Here is a 19,316-nt window from a genome sequence, read left to right as displayed (position 1 = left end):
TAAGAGCCTCCATTGGACAGGAGAAGGGAGTCAACAGACACTGATTGGCTATATTGTCCGTCGCTCAAGTATTTAAGCCAATGAGAGGACTCTAATCAGCCCCGCCTTCCTGGACAGTACCAGAGGCGGAGCAGGAGCTGGAACCGCGCCCGCTCCTACAGCATGCACACATCTGGCCCCGCCCCATTCAAGCGTCAATCTGGGCGGGGCCCCGCCCCTTCTGGTTCTGCAAGATTCGGTGGGCATATCTCCATGCGCGGCTCCGCCCCGATGGCGTCACGACCGTATCTGCATGTGCGGCCCCGCCCCACTCTTTGCAGGACGTCACTAAGGACTGCAGGGGCCTGAGCCGCTGCCGCCGCCGCCGCCGCCGCCGCGCAGCCCCACATCAGCTCACTGGGGGTCCCCGTCACCGCCACCGCCCAAAAGTCACCGCCAGTCGGATCGCTGCCACATTGGTGCAGGGCAAGGTGAGCTCCCGGGCGTCCCTCTGTGCTCCCGCTCTGAGCACCTGCATAACCTTCATTTGACTGATGGGCTGGCGGAGGGGAAGGGGGTTGACCAGGGTTGAATGGGGGGATAGGAGCGGCGGTGGGGGGCCTGGGAAGGGGTTGGTCCGAGGGTCCCCCAACTTGTCGGATCCTCACAGTACCCCCCAACCCCCAGGCGCTGCGGCGGAGGGGGAGGGGAGGCGAGTGCCTTGCGGGAGCTGTGCGCGCGGGAGGCTCTTGCGTGCGCGTGCGCGTGGTGTGCACACGCGTGTGCGCGCCCGACAGTGTCAGCGGGTCTGTGTACACTTGCGTGTGTTCCTGGGTACGTTCACGTGACTCCGTGTGATCTGGGTCTAAGTATGTGCGTGCCGCACGAGTGCGGAGGGAAATTCACCGACTGTGAGTGTTCGCGCTGGGCTCTGTGCATAGGTGCACAAAGATTTGTGTCCATGTGGGTGATGTGCACGCACCTGCAGGGGAACCGGGGGCCGTGTGCTGGGGTGGGTTTGCACATCTCTGTGTGCGAACTGGTGTGCACACAGGTGCCTGCGGTTCTGCCCTGTGTATCTGGTGTTGGCACACTCATCTATGTCTGAGCGTGGATGGATGTGTGCGGATGTGTGCGGGACTGTGGACACCTGAGTCTGTACACGCCCCACCACGGTCACGTGATGCAACTGTTCTGGCCTGAGTTCTCCCTGCCTTGGCGTTTGGGGGAAGGGAAGCTGCAGACGCGCCACCCTGCCACCCGCGGGCCATACATTCGTGTGCATGTGCAGCCCGGTTCTGAGGACCATGAAAGATTGATGGGGGGGCGGGGCCGGCAACAGTCACCCCTCAAAGTAGAGCTTAGGGTTTAGGGTTACAGTTCTCACCTGGGGCAAGCCTGATGGAGGGGCTGCAGGGGTGGCCCCATCCCCTCTCCTCCTTTGAAATCTTGGACCTTTCAAGGTCACAGCTAGGCTTCTGCTGGGGCAACCCCATTAATACTGGGGCCCCTCATGGTTTAAGTGTGGTCTCCCAACACCACTGTGGTACTCCTCTGCCACTCTCCATCCTGGGCTTGGGAAGTTGGGGATGGAGAGAGCCCCCTCATGCTGTCCTACAACCCGCACCCCCAGATGGCATCCGCCACAGACTCCCGCTATGGGCAGAAGGAGTCCTCGGATCAGAACTTCGACTACATGTTCAAGATCCTCATCATTGGCAACAGCAGCGTGGGCAAGACGTCCTTCCTCTTCCGCTACGCGGATGACTCCTTCACACCCGCCTTCGTCAGCACTGTGGGCATCGACTTCAAGGTCAAGACCATCTACCGCAACGACAAGAGGATCAAGCTGCAGATTTGGGTGGGTCGGGCTGGAGGGCTCCTCCTCTTGCTGGAAAAGCAGCCCGTTTGGTTGCTTTTCCATGCATTCCTGGTTAGATTCGTGCATTCACACCTGGGGCACTTATCAGATGCCTACTGTATACCTGGGGGTGGAGGATCATAGAGCACCCCCGTTCCTCAGTGTCTAATTTCAGTGCCTGTTTCCCCATCTTGCAGTTCTTTCTGGAACTTCTTATGAGGCTTCAGCCAGATCTTGGCCCCTGTCCTCATTTCCTGGGACAGATGCTGCACGGGCCTCAGGGCTTCCTACCTTCCTCATTCAGTTCTGCAGAGGCCAGAGGGAGCCTGTCCTCTCTGCCCACCCTTCATGGCTTCCATCGCACTCCTAGTAAAAGGAACCCCTCACTGAAGCCAGGAGTCCCTGCCTGGTCTCTCTATGTGGGATGCTCCTTCCTCCCTCCCTCCCGCCTTCAGGTTTTTAAATGTGCCCCTCCAACACTCCCCATCCTGGGCAGGCTTTACTTTTCTCCTCAGTCCTTGCTACCCTCTGACGGCTATGCTTATGTGGTTACTTCATGTTATTTTTGCAGTAACGGGGTGGAACCCAGGGCTTCACATGTACTGGGCAAGGGCTGGACCACCGAGCTCCACCCCCTGCCCATTTAATTTTCAGACAGGGTCTTGCTCAGGTGCCCAGGCTGGCTTCTACCTTGTGAGCCTCCTGCCTCAGCCTCCTGAGTCACTGGTTAGGCAGGCACCACCACAGTGCCGTGCATTCCACAGGAAGGGATTTCTGCCCATTTCATAAGCTCTGTGCTGTGACGGGGTGGAGCACAGGGTGTGTGGTTTGGTGCCCAGTATGTGTTTGTTGAATGAATAGGGATGGATTCTGCAGTAGGATGATCGAGTGCTACAAGTCTGGGATACAGGTGACCCAGAGAGCTTTTCATGAACCATAGAGTCCCTGGGTGAGAGCCTGTCCCCTGCTGGGCCCCGAAGGGACCAGCCTGGGTGATCTCAGAACGGATCTCCTCTATGAGGCGCTCACGGGTGGGTCTATGGCTCCCGTCTCTTCCTCCCAGGACACAGCAGGGCAAGAGCGGTACCGGACCATCACCACCGCCTACTACCGGGGTGCCATGGGCTTCATCCTCATGTATGACATCACCAACGAGGAGTCCTTCAACGCTGTGCAGGACTGGTGAGCACCATCCCTTCACTTCAGATGGAAATCCTTATAGGAATGCGAAGGGGAAACAATCTGGGATCTGACGAGGCTGGGAACAGACTATAAGAGCAGTTTGCATAGGTTGTAAACGTTCCTTTTCTTTTCTTTTTTCAGTACCGGGGATTGAACCCAGGGGTCTTAATCACTGAGCCTCACTCCCATCCCTTTTTATATTTTATTTAGAGTCAGGGTCTCACTGAGTTGCTGAGGGCTTCACTAAGTTTCTGAGGCTGGCTTTGAACTCGCCATCCTCCTGCCTCAGCCTCCAGAGCTGCTGGGATTACAGGCGTGTGCCCCCAGCAACATTTGTTTGTCTTTCTTCTTCTTCTTTGTGGTTCTGGGGTCACACCCAGGGCCTTGTAAATGCTAGGCAAATGCACCACCACTGCGCACATCCCAGACCTGAGGTCGGACACATTTGAATGTTCTCCCTGGCCAGGGATGGTGGCAGGTGCCTAAGGTCTCAGGTGCTGGAAGTCTGAGGCAGGAGGTTTACAGGAGCCCAAGAATTTGAGACCAACCTGGGCAACATAGCCAGACCCCATCTCTAAAATAAAATGGGGCTGGGGATATGGGTCAGTTGGTACAGTGCTTGCCTCGCATGCACAAGGCCCTGGGTTCAATCCCCAGCACTAAACAAAAAAATAAATAGATAAATAAATAAGATAGCCAGACACAGTTGGTGCATACCTATAAAATTCCAGTGACTCAGGCGGCTGAGGCAGGAGGATCTCAAGTTGGAGGCCAGCCTTGGCAACTTAGTGAGACCCTGTCTTAAAATAAAAACTAAAAAGAGGCCGGGCACAGTGGCACATGCCTGTAATCTCAGCTGCTTGGGAGGCTGAGGCAGGAGGATCAGGAGTTCAAAGCCAGTCTCAGGAATTTAGCAAGGCCCTAAGGAATTCAGTGAGATCCTGTCTTTAAAAAAATATAAAAAAGAGCTGGGATGTGGCTCAGTAGTTAAGTGCCCCTGAGTTCAATCCCTGGTCCCAACCCCCACCCAAAAGCCCCAAACCAAAAAGGGCTGAGAGTGTATCTCAGTGGCAGAGTGCTTCTGAGTTCAAGTCCCAGTACTGCAAAATAAGTAAGTAAACAAACAAATAAATAAATGGCCTGCCTGGCCATGATGGTAAACTTTCAGAGAATTTCTGAATTTGTTGCAGAGGAAGTAATTTCTCTGAGGGTGTCTGGGAACGGTGGGAGGGGTGCTTGAGAGCTGGATTTTGAAGCGCAGGCAGCTTTTGGAGCAAATACCCACAGGCAGGAAAGAGCATGAGTTCTTGGCAGGAGCAGAGATGGGGCCTGGAGGCCTTCCTGGAGGAAGAGGCTGGTGGATGGAGAGAGGATAGTGGGTACCCAGCAGGATGAAGGCAGGGAGGAAGGGCCAAGCCTGCCATGTTGGAGGACTACGGGGTCATGGTGGCCGGAGGAGACCTAGGATAGGAAGGTCGTGGGCCAACCTCAAGGTCTCTCTCCCCAGGACAAGGGGACAGGACCTGCCCTAGAGCTTGGGGATGGGGCTGGGGTCCCCAAACCCCTAAACCCACCCATTGCTGCCTCATGCAGGTCGACCCAAATCAAGACCTACTCGTGGGACAATGCCCAGGTGCTGCTGGTGGGGAACAAGTGTGACATGGAGGATGAGCGGGTGGTGTCATCGGAACGTGGCCGGCAGCTGGCCGACCATCTTGGTGAGTGACCTTCAGACTGGGGACCCACAAGGTGAGAAAAGGGACACTGAAGCCCTAAAAGGGAAGGACACACACCCAAAGTCTCCCAGCGGAGTCAGGACAGGGATGGCTTCAAATCTAGGCAATCAGCGCTTTCTGCCAGCTGGCCTCACCCAGGAGCCGCTGGGAGGGCTCAGCAGTTCCCACCCTCTCACCGTCTGCTTCCTGCTGGGTGCTAAGGGCCATGACAGGCTTCCGCCTCACTGGGAGTGAGGTGGGCCCTAGCCCGGCCGTCAGCAGAGGAAACAGGTGGGCCAAGGCCAGAGATGAAAATGATCCTGTGTTAGGCCAGTTTCAGGGGCTGGAACACGGGGGTGGAACACGGGGGTTAACTGGAGGACACGCGGTCAGTTGTGCAGGGCCTCCACCATGAGCCGAGGAGCCAGAGCTTCTTAGAACAATAGGGAGCCATGGCCGGTATCTGAGGAGGGGAGGGCACAGTTGGATCCGAGTGTGGGAGGTCTCCAGGGCCTGTGCATGGACGTGGGCTGGACAGTGGGCATCGGAAGTGCTTGCTAGGGCCCTGGAGACAGTCTCAGGGTGAAGAACGGATAGGGGGCTGGGGATGTGGCTCAAGCAGTAGCCCGCTCACCTGGCTTGCGCAGGGTGCTGGGTTCGATCCTCAGCACCACATAAGAATAAAACAAAGACGTGGTGTCCACCAAAAACTAAAAAATGAATATTAAAAAAAAATTAAAAAAAAAAAAGGATGGGAAACGCAGGACGGTCCCGCCCTTCCCTTCTGTCTTTGGATGTTCACAGTGTGGCTTTCCTGGGTGACTTATCAGTGTCTTTAATGGGTCCTCGGGCTCTGGGAGCTGGGTGCAAAGAAGGATCTTTACCCTCCCTTTCCTGACCACAGGGTTCGAGTTCTTTGAGGCAAGTGCGAAGGACAACATCAACGTCAAGCAGACCTTTGAGCGCCTGGTGGACGTCATCTGCGAGAAGATGTCCGAGTCACTGGACACGGCAGACCCCGCTGTGACCGGCGCCAAGCAGGGCCCGCAGCTCACTGACCAGCAGGCGCCCCCGCACCAGGACTGCGCCTGCTGAGAGCAGCCCCGCCCCCGCCCCACCCCCCGGGCCTGGGACCCGCCCCTGCCGTAGCCCATCGCCCTTATTTATTATCGTAGTTATTTATTTATTTATTGAAGATGTCCCCCAGGGGCCCGGGCTCCCCCGCCCTCCCCCCTGTACATACAGCCCTGCCCCTGCTCTGCTGTGGCGTGTCGTGGTCACCGCTCACCCTCCTCTGGAGACTTCACCTTTTTTTTTTAAAATTCACCCTCATCAGCAGTTGTTGGTTGTGAAGAGGGGACCAGATGACACCCCAGAGCAGGCTGATGCGGTGATGGGGTGGCCAGGCCCGCCAGCCCCTCCTGATGCAGCGCCCCGGGTCCCCTGCTCGGGCTTCTCCTGGTGGACCACAGGGGAGGAGGCCAGGACTCCTCGCCCCCAGTTTTGTCTTTTAGGTGGGAGGGGTGCTGGGAGTGGATTCCACCCTGGGACCACCCTTCCGGACCTGTTCTGACGTCACAAGTGTCAAACGTGCCCCTCAGTCCCCTAGGAGATGTAATGACACACTACACACAATCCAATAAAGCGAATGGACCATGCCCTGTCCCTCTGCGGCGGTCCCGCCCTCCCCTTCTGTCTTTGGACATTCACAAGGTTTCAGTTACAGAGAGAATTTAATGGAATTTCCATGTTGACGACCAAAGAAGCGATCTGGAGGCTCCAGTCCTGCTTGAAGCTTTTGGAGTTGACTCCAGGCTGGACCCTACTCCAAGGGGATCAGCCATGTCCTTGCCTTGGTCCCCAGGGGCCTGGAAAAGCCCGAGTGTGGCTGTGTGGCCCAGAGCCAGGCCTTGGCAGTGGTGAGGGTTTGGTGCTTGGGACCAGCTGGCTGGCTGAGGCCCTGTGCTCAGGTGGGCCATCTTGGTCACAGGTCTTATTAGGCTTCCAGTGAAAAGGGTTGGGGGACGACTGTGCATCTGGTGGCTGTGTTCCAGATGGGAAATGGCCCGCTGTGAGCTTGGGAGGAGCTCAGCTAGATGCCTGGGAGTGGAAGGGCTGGGACACGGCCCCAGGACCCTGCCTGCTTCAGGAGTCCACTCCCCTTCGGACGGGAGGCGTGGCAGCTCTTAGTCGCTGTCGCCCTGTCTAGAGCAGGGATCTAGTCCTGGGTGTTAGCTCAGTCCGTTCGGGTGCCCAGGGTCACACAGCCTGGGGGTGTCAGAGGGCCGGGGACCTGTCAGCACAGAGGGTCTGGTCACAGGCATTGCTTCTGTGTCGGGGGCACTGGGGATGGAACCCAGGGCCTTGCACAAGCGGGCGGGGAACTCTCCCAGCCGAATCTCCTGCTCCCTGGGCCCTCATTTGTCTGTCCTCAGGTTTGGAGTCAGCCCTGCTCAACAGGCATACAGGGACCTGGTGGTCACACCGGTACCTGACCCAGACCGTCAGACAGCAGAGCTGCCTCTCCATGGCCGGGGAGCTCCCCGCCTGCCCTCCCTGGGCCCAACTGCCAGGGCCCTCACCCTCTGCAGTGGCTGTAGTGCCACTGAGGTTCACGGAGATGGCCCCAGGGGAATCCCCGGGTGCCGGGTCCACCCACCACACTCACCCGGTACTTCAAGTAGGACAGGTATGTGTCCCAGCCTAGCGTCAGACCATTGATGTAGGTGACCCGAAACTGGGGGGGCACGAAGAGGAAGTTCACCAGCTGCGCAGCGGGCCACACGCACCAGTCAGCCTAGGGGGAGGGGCGGAGTGCGGTAAGGGGCGGGGCCAGAGCCTTGAGGGGCGGGGCAGGAGGGCCGTCAGAGGCGGCGCTGCAGGTGGGCGGGGCCTGGGGATGCGCACCTTGTAGAATTCCCAGAACTTGTCCCGCAGCTCTTGGCAGCTTTCGTCCAGTGTCTGGCCCTCCAGGCAGCCGAGGCCTGGGAAGGAAACCAAGAAATGAGTGTCAGAGGCCACAGCTTACCGTGGAGGTGAAAGAGACCCATGATGATGGTGGGGCGGGGTTGGACCTCTGAGTGACAGAGCGACCCAAGCAGAGGGTATGGGACAGCAGGGTGGTTGGTGGAGGGGAACAACACAGAACAAGTCACTTATAAAATAAACACATGCTTCAAAGGAGATGCCCTGGGGTAGAATCTGGTTTTAGTTCTTCTTTACAGCCAAGGAAACTCTGAGCCTGGAGGGTGGGGACGAGCAGCTCTGCCAAGACTCTCCACAGAGCCTGGGGCTGGGATGACTGTACCCCATTAATCCCAATCGCACTCCTCTCCCTTTAGGCCTCAGGGCCTTTGTGTAGGCTGACCCTCCTGTTGCCAGCTCAGTGTCTGCTGAGTGTCCAACCTCCTATTCAAAGCAGCCCCCAAAAATGTCCTCATCTCCCCCACACTCACCACCATTCACACCAACCCCCACTGGCTCCCTGAGGGTCAGATTGGGTCTATTCTGTCACCCAGTCCAGGGCCACCTACACAGGAAGCGCATCAGAATCACACCTCAGCATCCTTAACACAAACCTGTCTCCACCTATCCCAATCTATGAGGGGCAAAACCCAAGATCTTGGGCTCCTTACCCACGAAGTACCAGACGCCTAGCATAGGAGAGGCGACGAGCTGATCCACGAGGACCTTCTTGAGGATGTTTGGGAGGCCTCGGAGGCCCGATGCAGGGAGTATGCGATCCAGCCACAGGTACCAGTAGTGCAGGACGGGGCCCATGCTGCAGCCCACCATAAACATGCTGGCTGAGGCGGCAGAAGAAGCAGGGTGCCAGATCAGGCCAGCAAGCCCCACAATACACTCCCCTCTGGCCAAGATGTGGGTAAGCTCTATGCTCTCCCCAAGCCTCAGCAGAAAATCGGGCGAGCTCAACCGTGTATTCCTCCACTACAAGCCCCACCGCCAGACAGACGCCGTTCCAGGCTCCTCGGTGGATGGCAGAGATCCCAGGGATTGGGGGTGACGGACACCTGGGGGTGTTAGGGGACAGAGACTAAGGGAGGGATCATCAGAGTCCTTAGACTTAGTGCACGCCTAGATTGTGTCCTGACGGAGACGGAGGCTACGGATCAGGGATGAATGATCACTGGCCGGATACGAAGATATCCGAATCTTAGGTAGGAACAAAGGTCCCCGGAGGTGAAGGGCCAGCAGCGCCGGCGTCCTCACCTGAGCGCCACCGGTCAAACCTCTGGCCAGGTCGGGTGCGGATCTCCCAGGACTGGCGTGCGCCATCCCCAGCTGCCATGAGTGCGCCGCAGCCCAGAGTGTTGGTGATGAGAAGCGCACGGCCCTGGAACAAGGGTTGCCCCGCTGCCCACAGACCGCGCAGCCACTGCCAGCCACCCGGCGCCATCGCCACCCTGGGCGCAGGAACCGGCGCGCCGCTCTGCCCCGCCCCGACCTGCGCCAGCCAACCATGAGTCCCCCCGCCTCCACGAATCCCCGCCCACTCCGCCGCGGACCAATCCACACTGTCTCCCAGCCCTCGTGTCCGCCCCAAGTCGCCCCCGACCAATCGCTGATTTTCACGGAGCTTCACTTGCCCGCCCCTAGCAGTATTGACCAATAATAAGCAGCCGAGCTCTCCCAGGGTCGGTCGTTGAAAGCAGCTATGTACCGCCTCCCGAACTAGCGGACCAATCGCAAGTAAGTGTTGCCCTGACATCCAGCGTGCCCTGGGGGAACTTTAAACCCCCCTTTCCCGCCCCTTTCTGAGCCGGCCTATGGATAACAGTAACCACACCCCCGGATGCCACTATTGGCCAATCGCTGCCTGTTGCCCCGCCTCCCGCGTTGAGATGGCCAATCTTAGGCAGGTACTACAGTCTGGGTTTGAGTGCCTTCCAGATTTCCAGATTCTCCTGGAGTTGGTGACAAGAGTGGGCTTGACCGCTACAGGAGACTGAAGTCTCCTCCTGCAGAGCCTTCTGGAAGTTGGACGTGGGGAAGAAGCCTCAGCTCTGCACCTCATCCAGATGTTGACCTTGGTCCTGACCTTTCCCGGGTCTTAGACCTCAGTTGCCTAAAAATAAACGTTAGACACTGTCCTGGGCTGAATCATATCACAGCAGCATTGTGCTGTTGTAGAAACTGTGACCTCCTCGTTTTCTGTAGGGGAAAATGTCATCTGTGTTGCAGAAAACTGACCACCGGCCAAATCCTGTTCCTGCCTGGTTTTGTAAGATGTTTCTTACATTTCTTTTTCCTTGATCCTGGGAGTTGAATTCAGTAGCTCTCTACCACCGAGACTCATCCCCAACTAACTTTTCTTTTTTTAGTTTTAGTTTTAGGTGGACACAATATTTGTTTATTTTTATGTGGTGCCAAGGATTAAGCCCAGTGCCTCACATATGCTAGGCAAGTGCTCTGCCACTGAGCTACAGCCCCAGCCCTAATTTGAACCTCTTTTTACAGATATTACGGCTGCGTAGAATTATCCTGATCTGCCTGAATTCTGGGATTTGTTCCTTGTAAGTCCTACGTCCCTTCTTCAGGGGAAGTGGTGTTCTTCTTGTTGGCATTTCCTAGTCTGTCTTTCCCCTACAGACAACAGGTAGTTTGCTGAGGAATTTAACATACTCTGTTGACTTCAGTCAAGCAGGGCTGCAGATAAATGGCTTTTTTAAATATTTAAATTATTTATTTATTTTAATTTGTTATGTATGACGGCAGGATGTAATTCCGTTCGTGTTACGCATATAGAGCACAATTTTCCATGTCTCTGGTTGTACAAGATGAATTGCTAAGTGAAATCACGCTGGGGTCATGGGGTTCCATGTTACACTGGTTCCCTTAACTCCTGTTCCCATGTCTCACATCCATCTGTCCCTCATCACTTCTGTCTCGGCTCCCAGGGTCGCTGGGGTTCCAGGCACGCATCTCTGCACCTGGTCTTTATGGGCCTCTTTAGAAACAGCTCCAACCATTTTGCTTATCTTGTTGGTCACACTCCACCCTTCCTCCAGCCCTCCTGATTTGGCATCACTGAAAACTAGGACTGCGCCTTCCCAATGCTCCGCCAGTGCAGCTGCACAACTTCATGTAAATGGCAAAGAAATCTTCACAACGGACCGTGTATAACATGGTGGGTCACTAGAGTTCTCTGGACTTTGAACTTGGCTGTTTCCTGGAGCAGGTGGTGTGAGGTCCAATCCTCTCTGAATGCCAGGCAGCTCCCAGTCAGTCCCGTGATCAGGAGGGGAAACACCGACACTGTACTCATTGACTACAGCCCTGAAATTCAAAACCCTAATGGCCCTGTGGGTTTCGTTGTCACCCCATTGTGAAGTCAAAAAGTGGTAAGGTGATCTATACCAAGTTGGCCCATGTAAACACTTTGCACTCCCCGTGACCAGGGAGACTGCAGCAGGAGGATTGCAAGTTAGAGGCCAGCCTCAGCAACTTAGCAAGACCCTTTCTGAAAACAGGAGAAGAAAAAAAGGAAGAGTGGCCTGGGGATATAGCTCAGTTGGTAGAGGGTTTGCCTCCCATGCACAAGGCCCTGGGTTCAATCCCCAGCACCACAAAAAAAAAAAAAAAAAAAAAAAAGAGGAGGGTGGAAGAGGAAGGTGAAGAGGAAGAGAAACAGAGGGGGTTGGGGTGTTGCTCAGTGGTCAAATGTCCCTGGAATTAATCCCCGGCAGTGCAAAAAAAAAAAAAAAAAAGTTCAGTGAATACCAAACGTCATCATCATAAAGACATTGGAACCGAAAACCAAGTGTCCTATTGGATTGCTTCCCCAGCCCCCACTGGATCTTCACTACCATCTAAAGATGTTTACGACTGCCTAAAAATCTCTGCTCACTGGCCCGTGATTTAAAAATGTGAGTTTAGAGCCAAGGATGTAGCGTTGGCCTGGGCTCCACCCAGCTCTGCAAACCCACCACGTTGCACGTTGGTTCCAATCATTAAACTCAGCTTTTTTTTTTGTACCAGGGATTGAACCCAGGGGTGCTTCACCACTGAGCCACCTCCCCAGCCCTTTTTTTTTTTTAATTTTTTTTTTTTAGAGATAGCATCTTGCTGAGTTGCTTAAAGCCTTGCTAAATTGCTGAGGCTGGCCTTGAACTCTCCATCCTCCCACCTCAGCCTCCCAAACTGCTGGGATAACAGGCATGAGTCATGTTGGCTGCTTGGCAGTTCCTTTGTTTTGGTGGAAATAATCCTGGTGAAGTGCGTGTGGCTCAGGGTAGAGCACCTGGGTCCAGCCCCGCCACCCGCCAACCCAGCCTGATGGCTCTCACAGTACAGAGCTCTGTGCTATGGTGCCCCCCCTCAGCAACACCACCGCCCCCCGAAATGAGAGCCGTCCATGGAACCTGTGCAGGGCCACTTTCTTCAGCTTGTTTCAGTTTTTGTTTTCTCTCTTTTTATACATCTAATATCTCAAAACTTTTTTTATATTTATTTTTTAGTTTTAGGTGGCACAATATCTTTATTTTTTAATTATTTTTATGTGGTGCCGAGAATCGAACCCAGTGCCTCACGCCTGCTAGGCGAGCGCTCTACCACTGAGCCACAACCCCAGCCCACATTTTTTTCTTTTTGTTTTGCAACTAGAAAGGTCTTTCCACGAACCACACCTGGGCTTCAGGGATCCTCCTGCCTCAGCCACCTGAGTAGCTGGGACTCCCAGCGCCCATCACTGTGCCTGGCCCCTGTTTGGGATTTTACGTGTCCCGAAAGTGTCTAATGGTTTGATTTCAGCTCTCACAGGGGAGCTGGGCCAGTGTCCTCATGTCTCTGTTACCTTTCTTTTGCAGCCCTGGGGTTAGCCCAGGACCTTGCACATGTAGGACAGACGCCCCACTACGGGGCTGCAGCAGCCTCTCTGTTCCATGCTGTTTCTCAGAGTCCTGACAGTGTTCCAAGCGATATTAGGCAAAAATAGTCCATTAGCAGCCAGAAATTCAGTTAATGATTAAAATGTTAATTTGGCCAGAGTCCCTCTAGGGTGCATTTAGTCCTCACATTGCTCCATCCCCAGGTCTGCACAGTGAAAAATCAGAGCCTGCATTCATTATTGTTATTTTATTTTTTGCAGCGCTGTGGATGGAATCCCGGGCCCCACACAGGCTAGAACAAGACCGTTCGCCCCTGAGCCACGAGCCCAACCCCTGAGATGCTGCGGCGGCTGCTGCTGATTTTTTGGTTCTGGGGATTGAACCCAGGGATGCTTAACCACTAAGCCACATCCCAGCCCTTTTTATTTTTTAGAGACAGGGCCTCGCTAAATTGCTGAGGCTGACTTTGAACTTGTGATCCTCCTGCCTCAGCCTCCCAAGCCACTGGGATTCCAGGTGTGCGTCACCGCGCCCAGCTTGACTTTTCCACTTTTGAAAACTATCCAAGGGGCTGGGGTGTAGCTCAGTGGCTGCCCAAAGCCCTGGGTTCCATTCCCAGTGCTGCAAAAAATGGAATGAAATAAATCGTCACAACCAGGTGAATTTATTACGTATTCATTGAATCTCAGTCTTGCACCTTTCTCAGGGAGGCAGAACCCTGGATCACAGGGTGGAGTTTTGGGTCTGGGCTTTGCGGGGTGTCTAGAAGTCCCCCAGTTGGTGAGTCGTATCTGCCGAGGGCTGGGGATCCGAAGAAGGGTGGCAGCTAGGCTCTGGCTCTTCCTGTCCTTTCCGTCCTGGGACACTAACTCCTGGTCACTTGTAGCAGACCTCCCTGGGGGTGGTGGCCATGGAGGAGCAGACATCTGGCTTCTCCTCACCCTGGAGTGGGGGGTCAGAGTGGGAGTCCTGGCAGGAGGGGCTCCTCCCAGCAGCGGGCTCCCGGGCGGCCGCCATCTTACCTGATACAGCTGGCAGACGAGGCTCAGGAGCTGGCTGGGGTCTTTCAGGGGCTTCTGCACAGAGAAAAGCAAGCAGCCCCACTGACCACCGCCCCGCCATCCTGCTCTGCTGCTCTGGGCCCCCAAGGGGTTGCCAGGGTTCCCAAGACTGGCTCAGACCAGTGGGCACCTCCACCACCCGGACCCCCTCCCAGGGTCCCGCTGTGGGCGCTCACACACAGTCTTACCCCGTTGACGACGATCCAGGGCACATACTGGTGGGGCGGCTGCAGCGCGTCTGTGAGCTGGGCGTTGGCGTGCATGAGCTGGGTGCCTCGCGCCCCGGTTGCGCAGTCCATGATGCTGTCTGGGGACACCTCGGGCGCATAGAGCTCCAGGCACTGGGGCAAGGGGTGGGCCAGCGTGTTGCTCGGCTTCCTCCCTGTTATCTCCCCAACGGTCCCCTCTGCCCCCCCCCACCAGGTTTGTTTCCTCACTGGCAAGAGGGGACAGTTGGTTCCACAGCCATGCAACAGTGCCCATAAACAGTAGGTGCTCATTATGGGCCTGAATGGAGGCCCCTGAGGCTGGGGTTCAGGCTACTCCTGCCTCCCACCTTTGGTGCTCTCCCTGCTAAGACCAGCCGCTTTCCACGGGTCTCTCTACACTCAGAGCTTGGTGCATGCTGTTCCCACGCATGAACACCCTTCCTCCTCCTCCTCCCTCCTCCCCAGTGTTCCCTCATCCTCTTCACTCCCCAGCCCCCCTCTGATCCTGCAAGGTGGGGACTGATGGGGTGAGGCTTCTTGGGTGTCCTGGATGTTTGATGAATGAATACATGATTGGGGTGGGGGATCACCCTTTCTTTGGGCAATTATTATTTTTGTTTTACAATCCCCCAGGGAAATAGGTAGGGCCTCTCCTATCTATTGTCCCCATATCCTATCATCTATGTCCCTGCATCTTCCTGCGCTTCCTTCCATGCCCAGCTCAGAGATGCCTCCTCCAGTACGGCTTCCCTGATGCACTTGCACCCCCCCAAGGGACCTGCCTGTGTCCCCCTGACCCAGAGAAGGGAGCTTTGACAAGAGAAGCTCTTTTCCTGGGGCGACAAGGACAGTGGAGCTGGGACTGGAACCTGGGCTGGCCAGGGTCCGCGTTGCTCACCGGTTTCAGATGTTTTTCCATGTCGTCCAGCTGTTCCAGGCAGACAATGGTGAGGAAGGCAGCGCTCTTCTCCAGCTGGTCCAACAGGCAGGCCTGGGACCAGAGAGGGGGCGGCCAAGGTCAGGAGGGGTCCCGACACCCCAAGGCTTCTGGGGACAAACACAGTGCCTACGGCGGATGAGGGTAAGGCGGATGGGATGGCGCCGAGGCGGGAGGCGCCGAGGATGGCGCCGGTAGCGGTCCTTCCCTACGGGTGCCCCAGGCTGCGCAGCCACTGCGTGCCCCGGTCCCCGCTCACCTCCACCTTGTTCAGCTGGCACTCCCGCTCCCCGTGTTGGCACGTGAACTCCCACGTGCCGCTGACATTCCGCTCCTGCAAGCAGAGAGCCCAGTGAGCCCGGGGTCGCCACCCGGCGACCCCTCCCGGGTTTCCCTGGCGCCTACCCACCTGGGCGTTTCCGTAGGGAACCAGGGTGACATTGAGGATCTCCATGACCATCAGCCACGTTGGGAAGAGGTCTCTGACCAGGAAGTACCTGCAGCCTCCGCACAGGGACTCGTAGTAGAGGCTCACATTGACCAGCAGCTCCGGGGACTTCTGGAGGGGCTCCCGCAGGCACAGGTCGTGGACCTGCCACGAGCAGGGCGCAGGGCGAGTGTGAGCAGGCGCAGCCCCCGGGGCAGCTCCCCGTGCATTGGGGCCGCGCTGGGATTCTTGGAGAAGGGAAAGGGCAAGCAAGAGGTGCACCTTGAATTTGGGCCAGGTCTTGCAGGGTGGGGGTGGGGGACCCTGCTTTTTCTTTTTCTGTTGTCTCTGCAGTGCTGGGGGTGGACGCCAGGGTCAAGCACAGGCGAGGCAAGTGCTCCACCACCCGAGCCACTACTCCAGCCATCAGAAATTTTACTGTACCCTCAAACGGTCCTCAGTCTCACTTTGTCTACAAATCAGGCAGAACAGTCGTGCAAACAGTAGGCATTCAGTATATGCACAGGCCTTGCTTCCCTCCAAGTGAGGTAATGCCCCCTCACTCATAAGGGCTGGATACAGTGAAGGGTCAGGCACTTGTATTCCTGGTCGCTGTACTGGGAATTCCACGCAGGAGCGCTAACCGCTGAGCTCACCCCAGCCCTTTTTACTCTTTTTATTTTGAGCCAGGGCCTCGCTAAGTGGCTTAGGGCCTCACCAAGTTTCTGAGGTGACCTCAGATTTATGATCCTCCTGCCTCAGCCTCCTAAGTTGCTGGGATTTCAGGCGTGTGCCACCATGCCGAGCCTCAGCTCTACTTTTTTGGAGGTGCATACCATGGAAGCCTAATGCATGCTCATTTCTTATCACTCCTTCCCTCCCCAGATCCTGGGCCCTGAGCTAAGCAAGGACGGACTCCCACACGGACTTATTTATCCTTCCTCTCCGGGGATCCACGTGAACCTCACCCATGCCCCACTAAACAGAGGCGGCGCCTAATATGTGCTGACTTCCGGCTTCAGCAGAAGGGTGGCAGGCGGGTCTGGTCTCCGGGACCATGAGCAAGTCGCTCAGCCTTCGGGGCATCTGCTGCTCCCTAGCAGAAGCGCGCAGGCCTCCTCTGGGCTGGAATGCGCGCCCAACTGGCCCGAGCGCCTGCGGGCGCCGGCGCCGCGAGCCCTTAGATCATCGGGTCACCTCTGCCTCCAGGAGGAGGCCCGGGTTCCCAGGCGAGAAGTATACCGTAGGTGCTTAACCATCAATCGCGAGGGTCGGGCGGGTGACAGCTGCGGGTCTCAGACACGCGATGGGGAAGCAAAACTACTCGGCATGTGTGTGACCACGGTGACGGGAATGAATGGGGCGGGAGAGCGGGCACCGGCTGGGACTGCGTCCCCTCGGGAGTCCCCACCTGATCTTCCCAAGCAAAGTCCGGGCAGAGGAGAGGAGCCGCCTGCCCCGCTGGGGCGCGGTCCCCTCTGGCCCGCCTGCCGCGTCGCCGTCCGACCCTACCTTGCAGGCGGACACCCTCTGGGAGGCCAACGAGGACGCCCGCGTCACAGCGGGGACCTCCAGTAGCAGCAGCAGCAGCAGCAGCGGTAGGGACGGCAGGAGTGGCGACGGGGCCATACCGGCGGGGGCAAAGGCGCAGCGGCTGGAGTGGCCGCCCGCGGGAAGGAGGCGTCTTTATCCTGGCGGTGGCCCCGCCCCCAGGCCAGGCCACCCTCGGGTGCCCACGCCCCTCGGGGCCCAGGCCAAGTGTCGCTGGGATCTTTCCTTCTTTCTCTGGGCCTGCTTTCCAACCTGCCCACGCCACCAACCTGGCCAGACGCTGCGCCCCAGATCAAGACAAGGCGGTCGGTCACCTCCTAGCTCCTGCTGGGCCGCCGGCCGCACCCAGTCATGCCGGCCCGGGGTCCAGAGCCCTGTGAGCCCGGGTGAGTCAGGGACACTCTGGGGATCCCCAGGGAATCAAGGCCTGTCCATGGCCTCTGGGTCCCACGCTAGGGCGCTCCTGAGCTCTGATGAGATTCTGTGCCTGAAGCCAGCAGGGGCTGTGCGGCCTGGGTCCCCTCCCTCCGGCCAGGCCCAGGATGACCCCTTCTCCTTGCCTAACCCTTGTGACTGGCCCCTCCCCCTCCCGCCTCGGGCTCCAGACTCTGCGCTACCAGTTGATCCCCGCTTGGCCACAGCTCAACAAAAAGCAGAAGCCGCCACCCAGTGGGATCCCCACCCCTACTTTGGGGTGGGGGACAGGAGGGTTGGGTACCTTCTTTCCTGAGCAAGGCTTGGGGTGGGGATGTCCTGGCCCTGCGGGGCAGGGAAGCGTTTGCCATGTACAAGGCGGGTGGGTGGAGAGGGTGGACTTGGGGGGGCCGCAGAGCAGATGGAGTCAGTCTGGCACCCACTTTGCTCCCGGGACACCACTGATCCCTTAGAGAAAGGGAGCCTCAGTTTCCCCATCTGTAGGACGGGAAGGAGAGAGGTTTGGGGGATAAAGCCACCACAGAGCCCTCAGAGGCAGGAAGCACTCATTCCAGGCTGGGCCCCAGGAGGGTACAGCTGGGTCCTGTGGCCCTGGGAAGGGGCCATCCAGGACGGCCACTCCAGCGGCCCCAGCAATGCAGACGAAGTGTGGCCTCCACAAAGGGCCTGGATGGAGGCTAGGGGATTTTTTATTTTTTTTGAATAACCACGAGGTTTGAAAAACCAGCCTCTATCTCAGATCAGAGCCTGTCCAAGGAAGGGACATGACCTTTGTCCTTGGAAAGACCCACAGAATGCTCCTAGGCACATTCCCACCCTGCTAAGTGGTTTATCTACAAATAACAGGAGAGATCTGCTGCGACAGGTGTCCCAGACTCAGTCAGGGTAGATGGGGACCCGTAGCTACCCCCTAGCAGCCACCAATCAGCATGAGACAGGGAAATACCTGGGATCCAGATGACCCGCCCAGTAGTTTATGGTGGTTGATAACGAGTTGGGAAACCCTGTAGTTCAGCAGGAACACCCTTGGTGGCTTAAACCAGTCAGTTCAAACGAATCCCCCTCTTGTAGTGACCAATCACCCCTACCCAACTTGTTCCCGCCAGTGACTGCGCTAATCAGGTTTTAGAGTTGTTATTTGATTTTCCCTCGGTGTGTGATGATTTGCTAGGAGATGCTGTGATGTATGTGGGGGTCCCTGCCTTCTCCAAAGAGTGCATAAAACTGCTGCAAACCCTGGGCTCGGGGCCTCTCAGCGTCACCAGTTGCTGTGTGCGGGCGCAGAGGACCGAGCTAGCTCGCAATAAACACCTCTTTGCTGCTTACATCCATCTTGGTCTCTGGTGGTCTCTGGGGGTCCCGAATTCGAGCATAACAGGTTCAGATGCTGCAAGCCTGGCCAGCCACGGAGCCCAGTCCCAGGAAGAAACACCAGACCCTGCTAGGAGACGAAGCTCAGCGGGCAGTCCTCAGCCCGGCCTCCACGTGCCTCCATGAAGCAGTGGCAGACTCCGGAGCGGAGTTTCCCTGAAGCCCCAGAGACAGAGTCCCCGTGTCCTAGGAGGACCAAGCCAGTAACCAAGCCTGGCTCCTCCTCTTCATTTTTGTGGTGCTGGAACCCAAGGCCTCGCCCAGGCCGAGCATCTGCTCAGCCACTGACCCTCACCGAGCCCTCCATTTCCTTTTTTTAGTGTGTGATACTGGGAACCAAACCCAGGGTGCTCTGAAATAGCCACCACACCCCAGCCATTTTCGTTTTGAGACGGGGTCTTGTTAAGTTACACAGGCTGCATCACACTTGTGATCCTCCTGCCTCAGTCTCCTGCGTCAGTTCTTCCCAAGATTCAGCACTTCGTCTTCAGGACATTACTGTGCGGAGCCTCAGCCTGTGCTGGGTGAGACTGAAGCAATAATAAATAAAATTGCTACAATTTTTCCTGTGGTTCCTTGGTATCTTCCCTAATGGAGGAAGTCATGTTAAGTACTCTCATCATTTAACTTGTATGCTTGGTGTCAGGCCCAGGTTGGGGCCACAACTCACAAATGTATCACTAAACCCTCAGAGGCATCTAGCTGTGGCCAGGGATAGCAACTACAGACTCCATCTGGTAT

The 19,316-nt window shown here is 56.8% G+C and overlaps 3 protein-coding genes and 1 long non-coding RNA gene across 4 annotated transcripts; 2 read left to right on the top strand and 2 right to left on the bottom strand.

Annotated features, from left to right (window-relative positions):
- Nucleotides 1-295: 295 nt before the first annotated feature.
- Nucleotides 296-6,395, top strand: Rab3a (RAB3A, member RAS oncogene family). Its single transcript, XM_005333000.4, has 5 exons — nt 296-470; nt 1,613-1,840; nt 2,904-3,022; nt 4,616-4,740; nt 5,642-6,395. Exons 2-5 carry the CDS (start codon nt 1,613-1,615, stop codon nt 5,830-5,832), a joined length of 663 nt encoding a protein of 220 aa, XP_005333057.1. The 5' UTR covers nt 296-470; the 3' UTR covers nt 5,833-6,395.
- Nucleotides 6,396-6,451: 56 nt separating this feature from the next.
- Nucleotides 6,452-9,198, bottom strand: LOC101964128 (mpv17-like protein 2). The gene is made up of 5 exons (XM_005333001.5): nt 8,968-9,198; nt 8,373-8,543; nt 7,645-7,721; nt 7,406-7,534; nt 6,452-7,030 (listed from the first exon to the last, which is right to left on the bottom strand). The coding sequence occupies exons 1-5, from the start codon at nt 9,152-9,154 to the stop codon at nt 6,974-6,976; spliced, it is 621 nt and encodes a 206-aa protein (XP_005333058.1). The 5' UTR covers nt 9,155-9,198; the 3' UTR covers nt 6,452-6,973.
- Nucleotides 9,199-9,991: 793 nt separating this feature from the next.
- LOC144374999 (uncharacterized) lies at nt 9,992-13,247 on the top strand. The gene is made up of 3 exons (XR_013434244.1): nt 9,992-10,271; nt 10,767-10,885; nt 12,845-13,247. It is a non-coding gene; the product is annotated as an uncharacterized LOC144374999 (long non-coding RNA).
- Nucleotides 13,230-16,977, bottom strand: LOC144374996 (gamma-interferon-inducible lysosomal thiol reductase-like). Its single transcript, XM_078037856.1, has 7 exons — nt 16,731-16,977; nt 15,201-15,383; nt 15,051-15,125; nt 14,753-14,845; nt 13,834-13,986; nt 13,607-13,660; nt 13,230-13,526 (listed from the first exon to the last, which is right to left on the bottom strand). The coding sequence occupies exons 1-7, from the start codon at nt 16,845-16,847 to the stop codon at nt 13,461-13,463; spliced, it is 741 nt and encodes a 246-aa protein (XP_077893982.1). The 5' UTR covers nt 16,848-16,977; the 3' UTR covers nt 13,230-13,460.
- Between the last annotated feature and the right edge of the window lie 2,339 nt (nt 16,978-19,316).

This window comes from Ictidomys tridecemlineatus, chromosome 2, assembly GCF_052094955.1.
Source record: "Ictidomys tridecemlineatus isolate mIctTri1 chromosome 2, mIctTri1.hap1, whole genome shotgun sequence".
Lineage (NCBI taxonomy): Eukaryota > Metazoa > Chordata > Mammalia > Rodentia > Sciuridae > Ictidomys > Ictidomys tridecemlineatus.
The sequence above is the reverse complement of the archived record's forward strand: the minus strand, read 5'-3'. Positions and strand labels throughout refer to the sequence as shown.

Excerpts from the sequence above, each read along its gene's own strand:
- Rab3a (XM_005333000.4), top strand. The coding sequence starts at position 1,613 with ATGGCATCCGCCACAGACTCCCGCTATGGGCAGAAGGAGTCCTCGGAT. Across the intron at positions 1,841-2,903 it reads GGATCAAGCTGCAGATTTGG|GACACAGCAGGGCAAGAGCG; the intron begins GTGGGTCGGGCT and ends TCTTCCTCCCAG. Across the intron at positions 3,023-4,615 it reads TTCAACGCTGTGCAGGACTG|GTCGACCCAAATCAAGACCT; the intron begins GTGAGCACCATC and ends TGCCTCATGCAG.
- LOC101964128 (XM_005333001.5), bottom strand. The coding sequence starts at position 9,154 with ATGGCGCCGGGTGGCTGGCAGTGGCTGCGCGGTCTGTGGGCAGCGGGG. Across the intron at positions 7,722-8,372 it reads AGGCGTCTGGTACTTCGTGG|GCCTCGGCTGCCTGGAGGGC; the intron begins GTAAGGAGCCCA and ends TTTCCTTCCCAG. Across the intron at positions 7,535-7,644 it reads AGTTCTGGGAATTCTACAAG|GCTGACTGGTGCGTGTGGCC; the intron begins GTGCGCATCCCC and ends CCCTCCCCCTAG.
- LOC144374996 (XM_078037856.1), bottom strand. The coding sequence starts at position 16,847 with ATGGCCCCGTCGCCACTCCTGCCGTCCCTACCGCTGCTGCTGCTGCTG. Across the intron at positions 15,384-16,730 it reads AGAGGGTGTCCGCCTGCAAG|GTCCACGACCTGTGCCTGCG; the intron begins GTAGGGTCGGAC and ends TGCTCGTGGCAG. Across the intron at positions 14,846-15,050 it reads GCCAGCTGAACAAGGTGGAG|GCCTGCCTGTTGGACCAGCT; the intron begins GTGAGCGGGGAC and ends CTCTGGTCCCAG.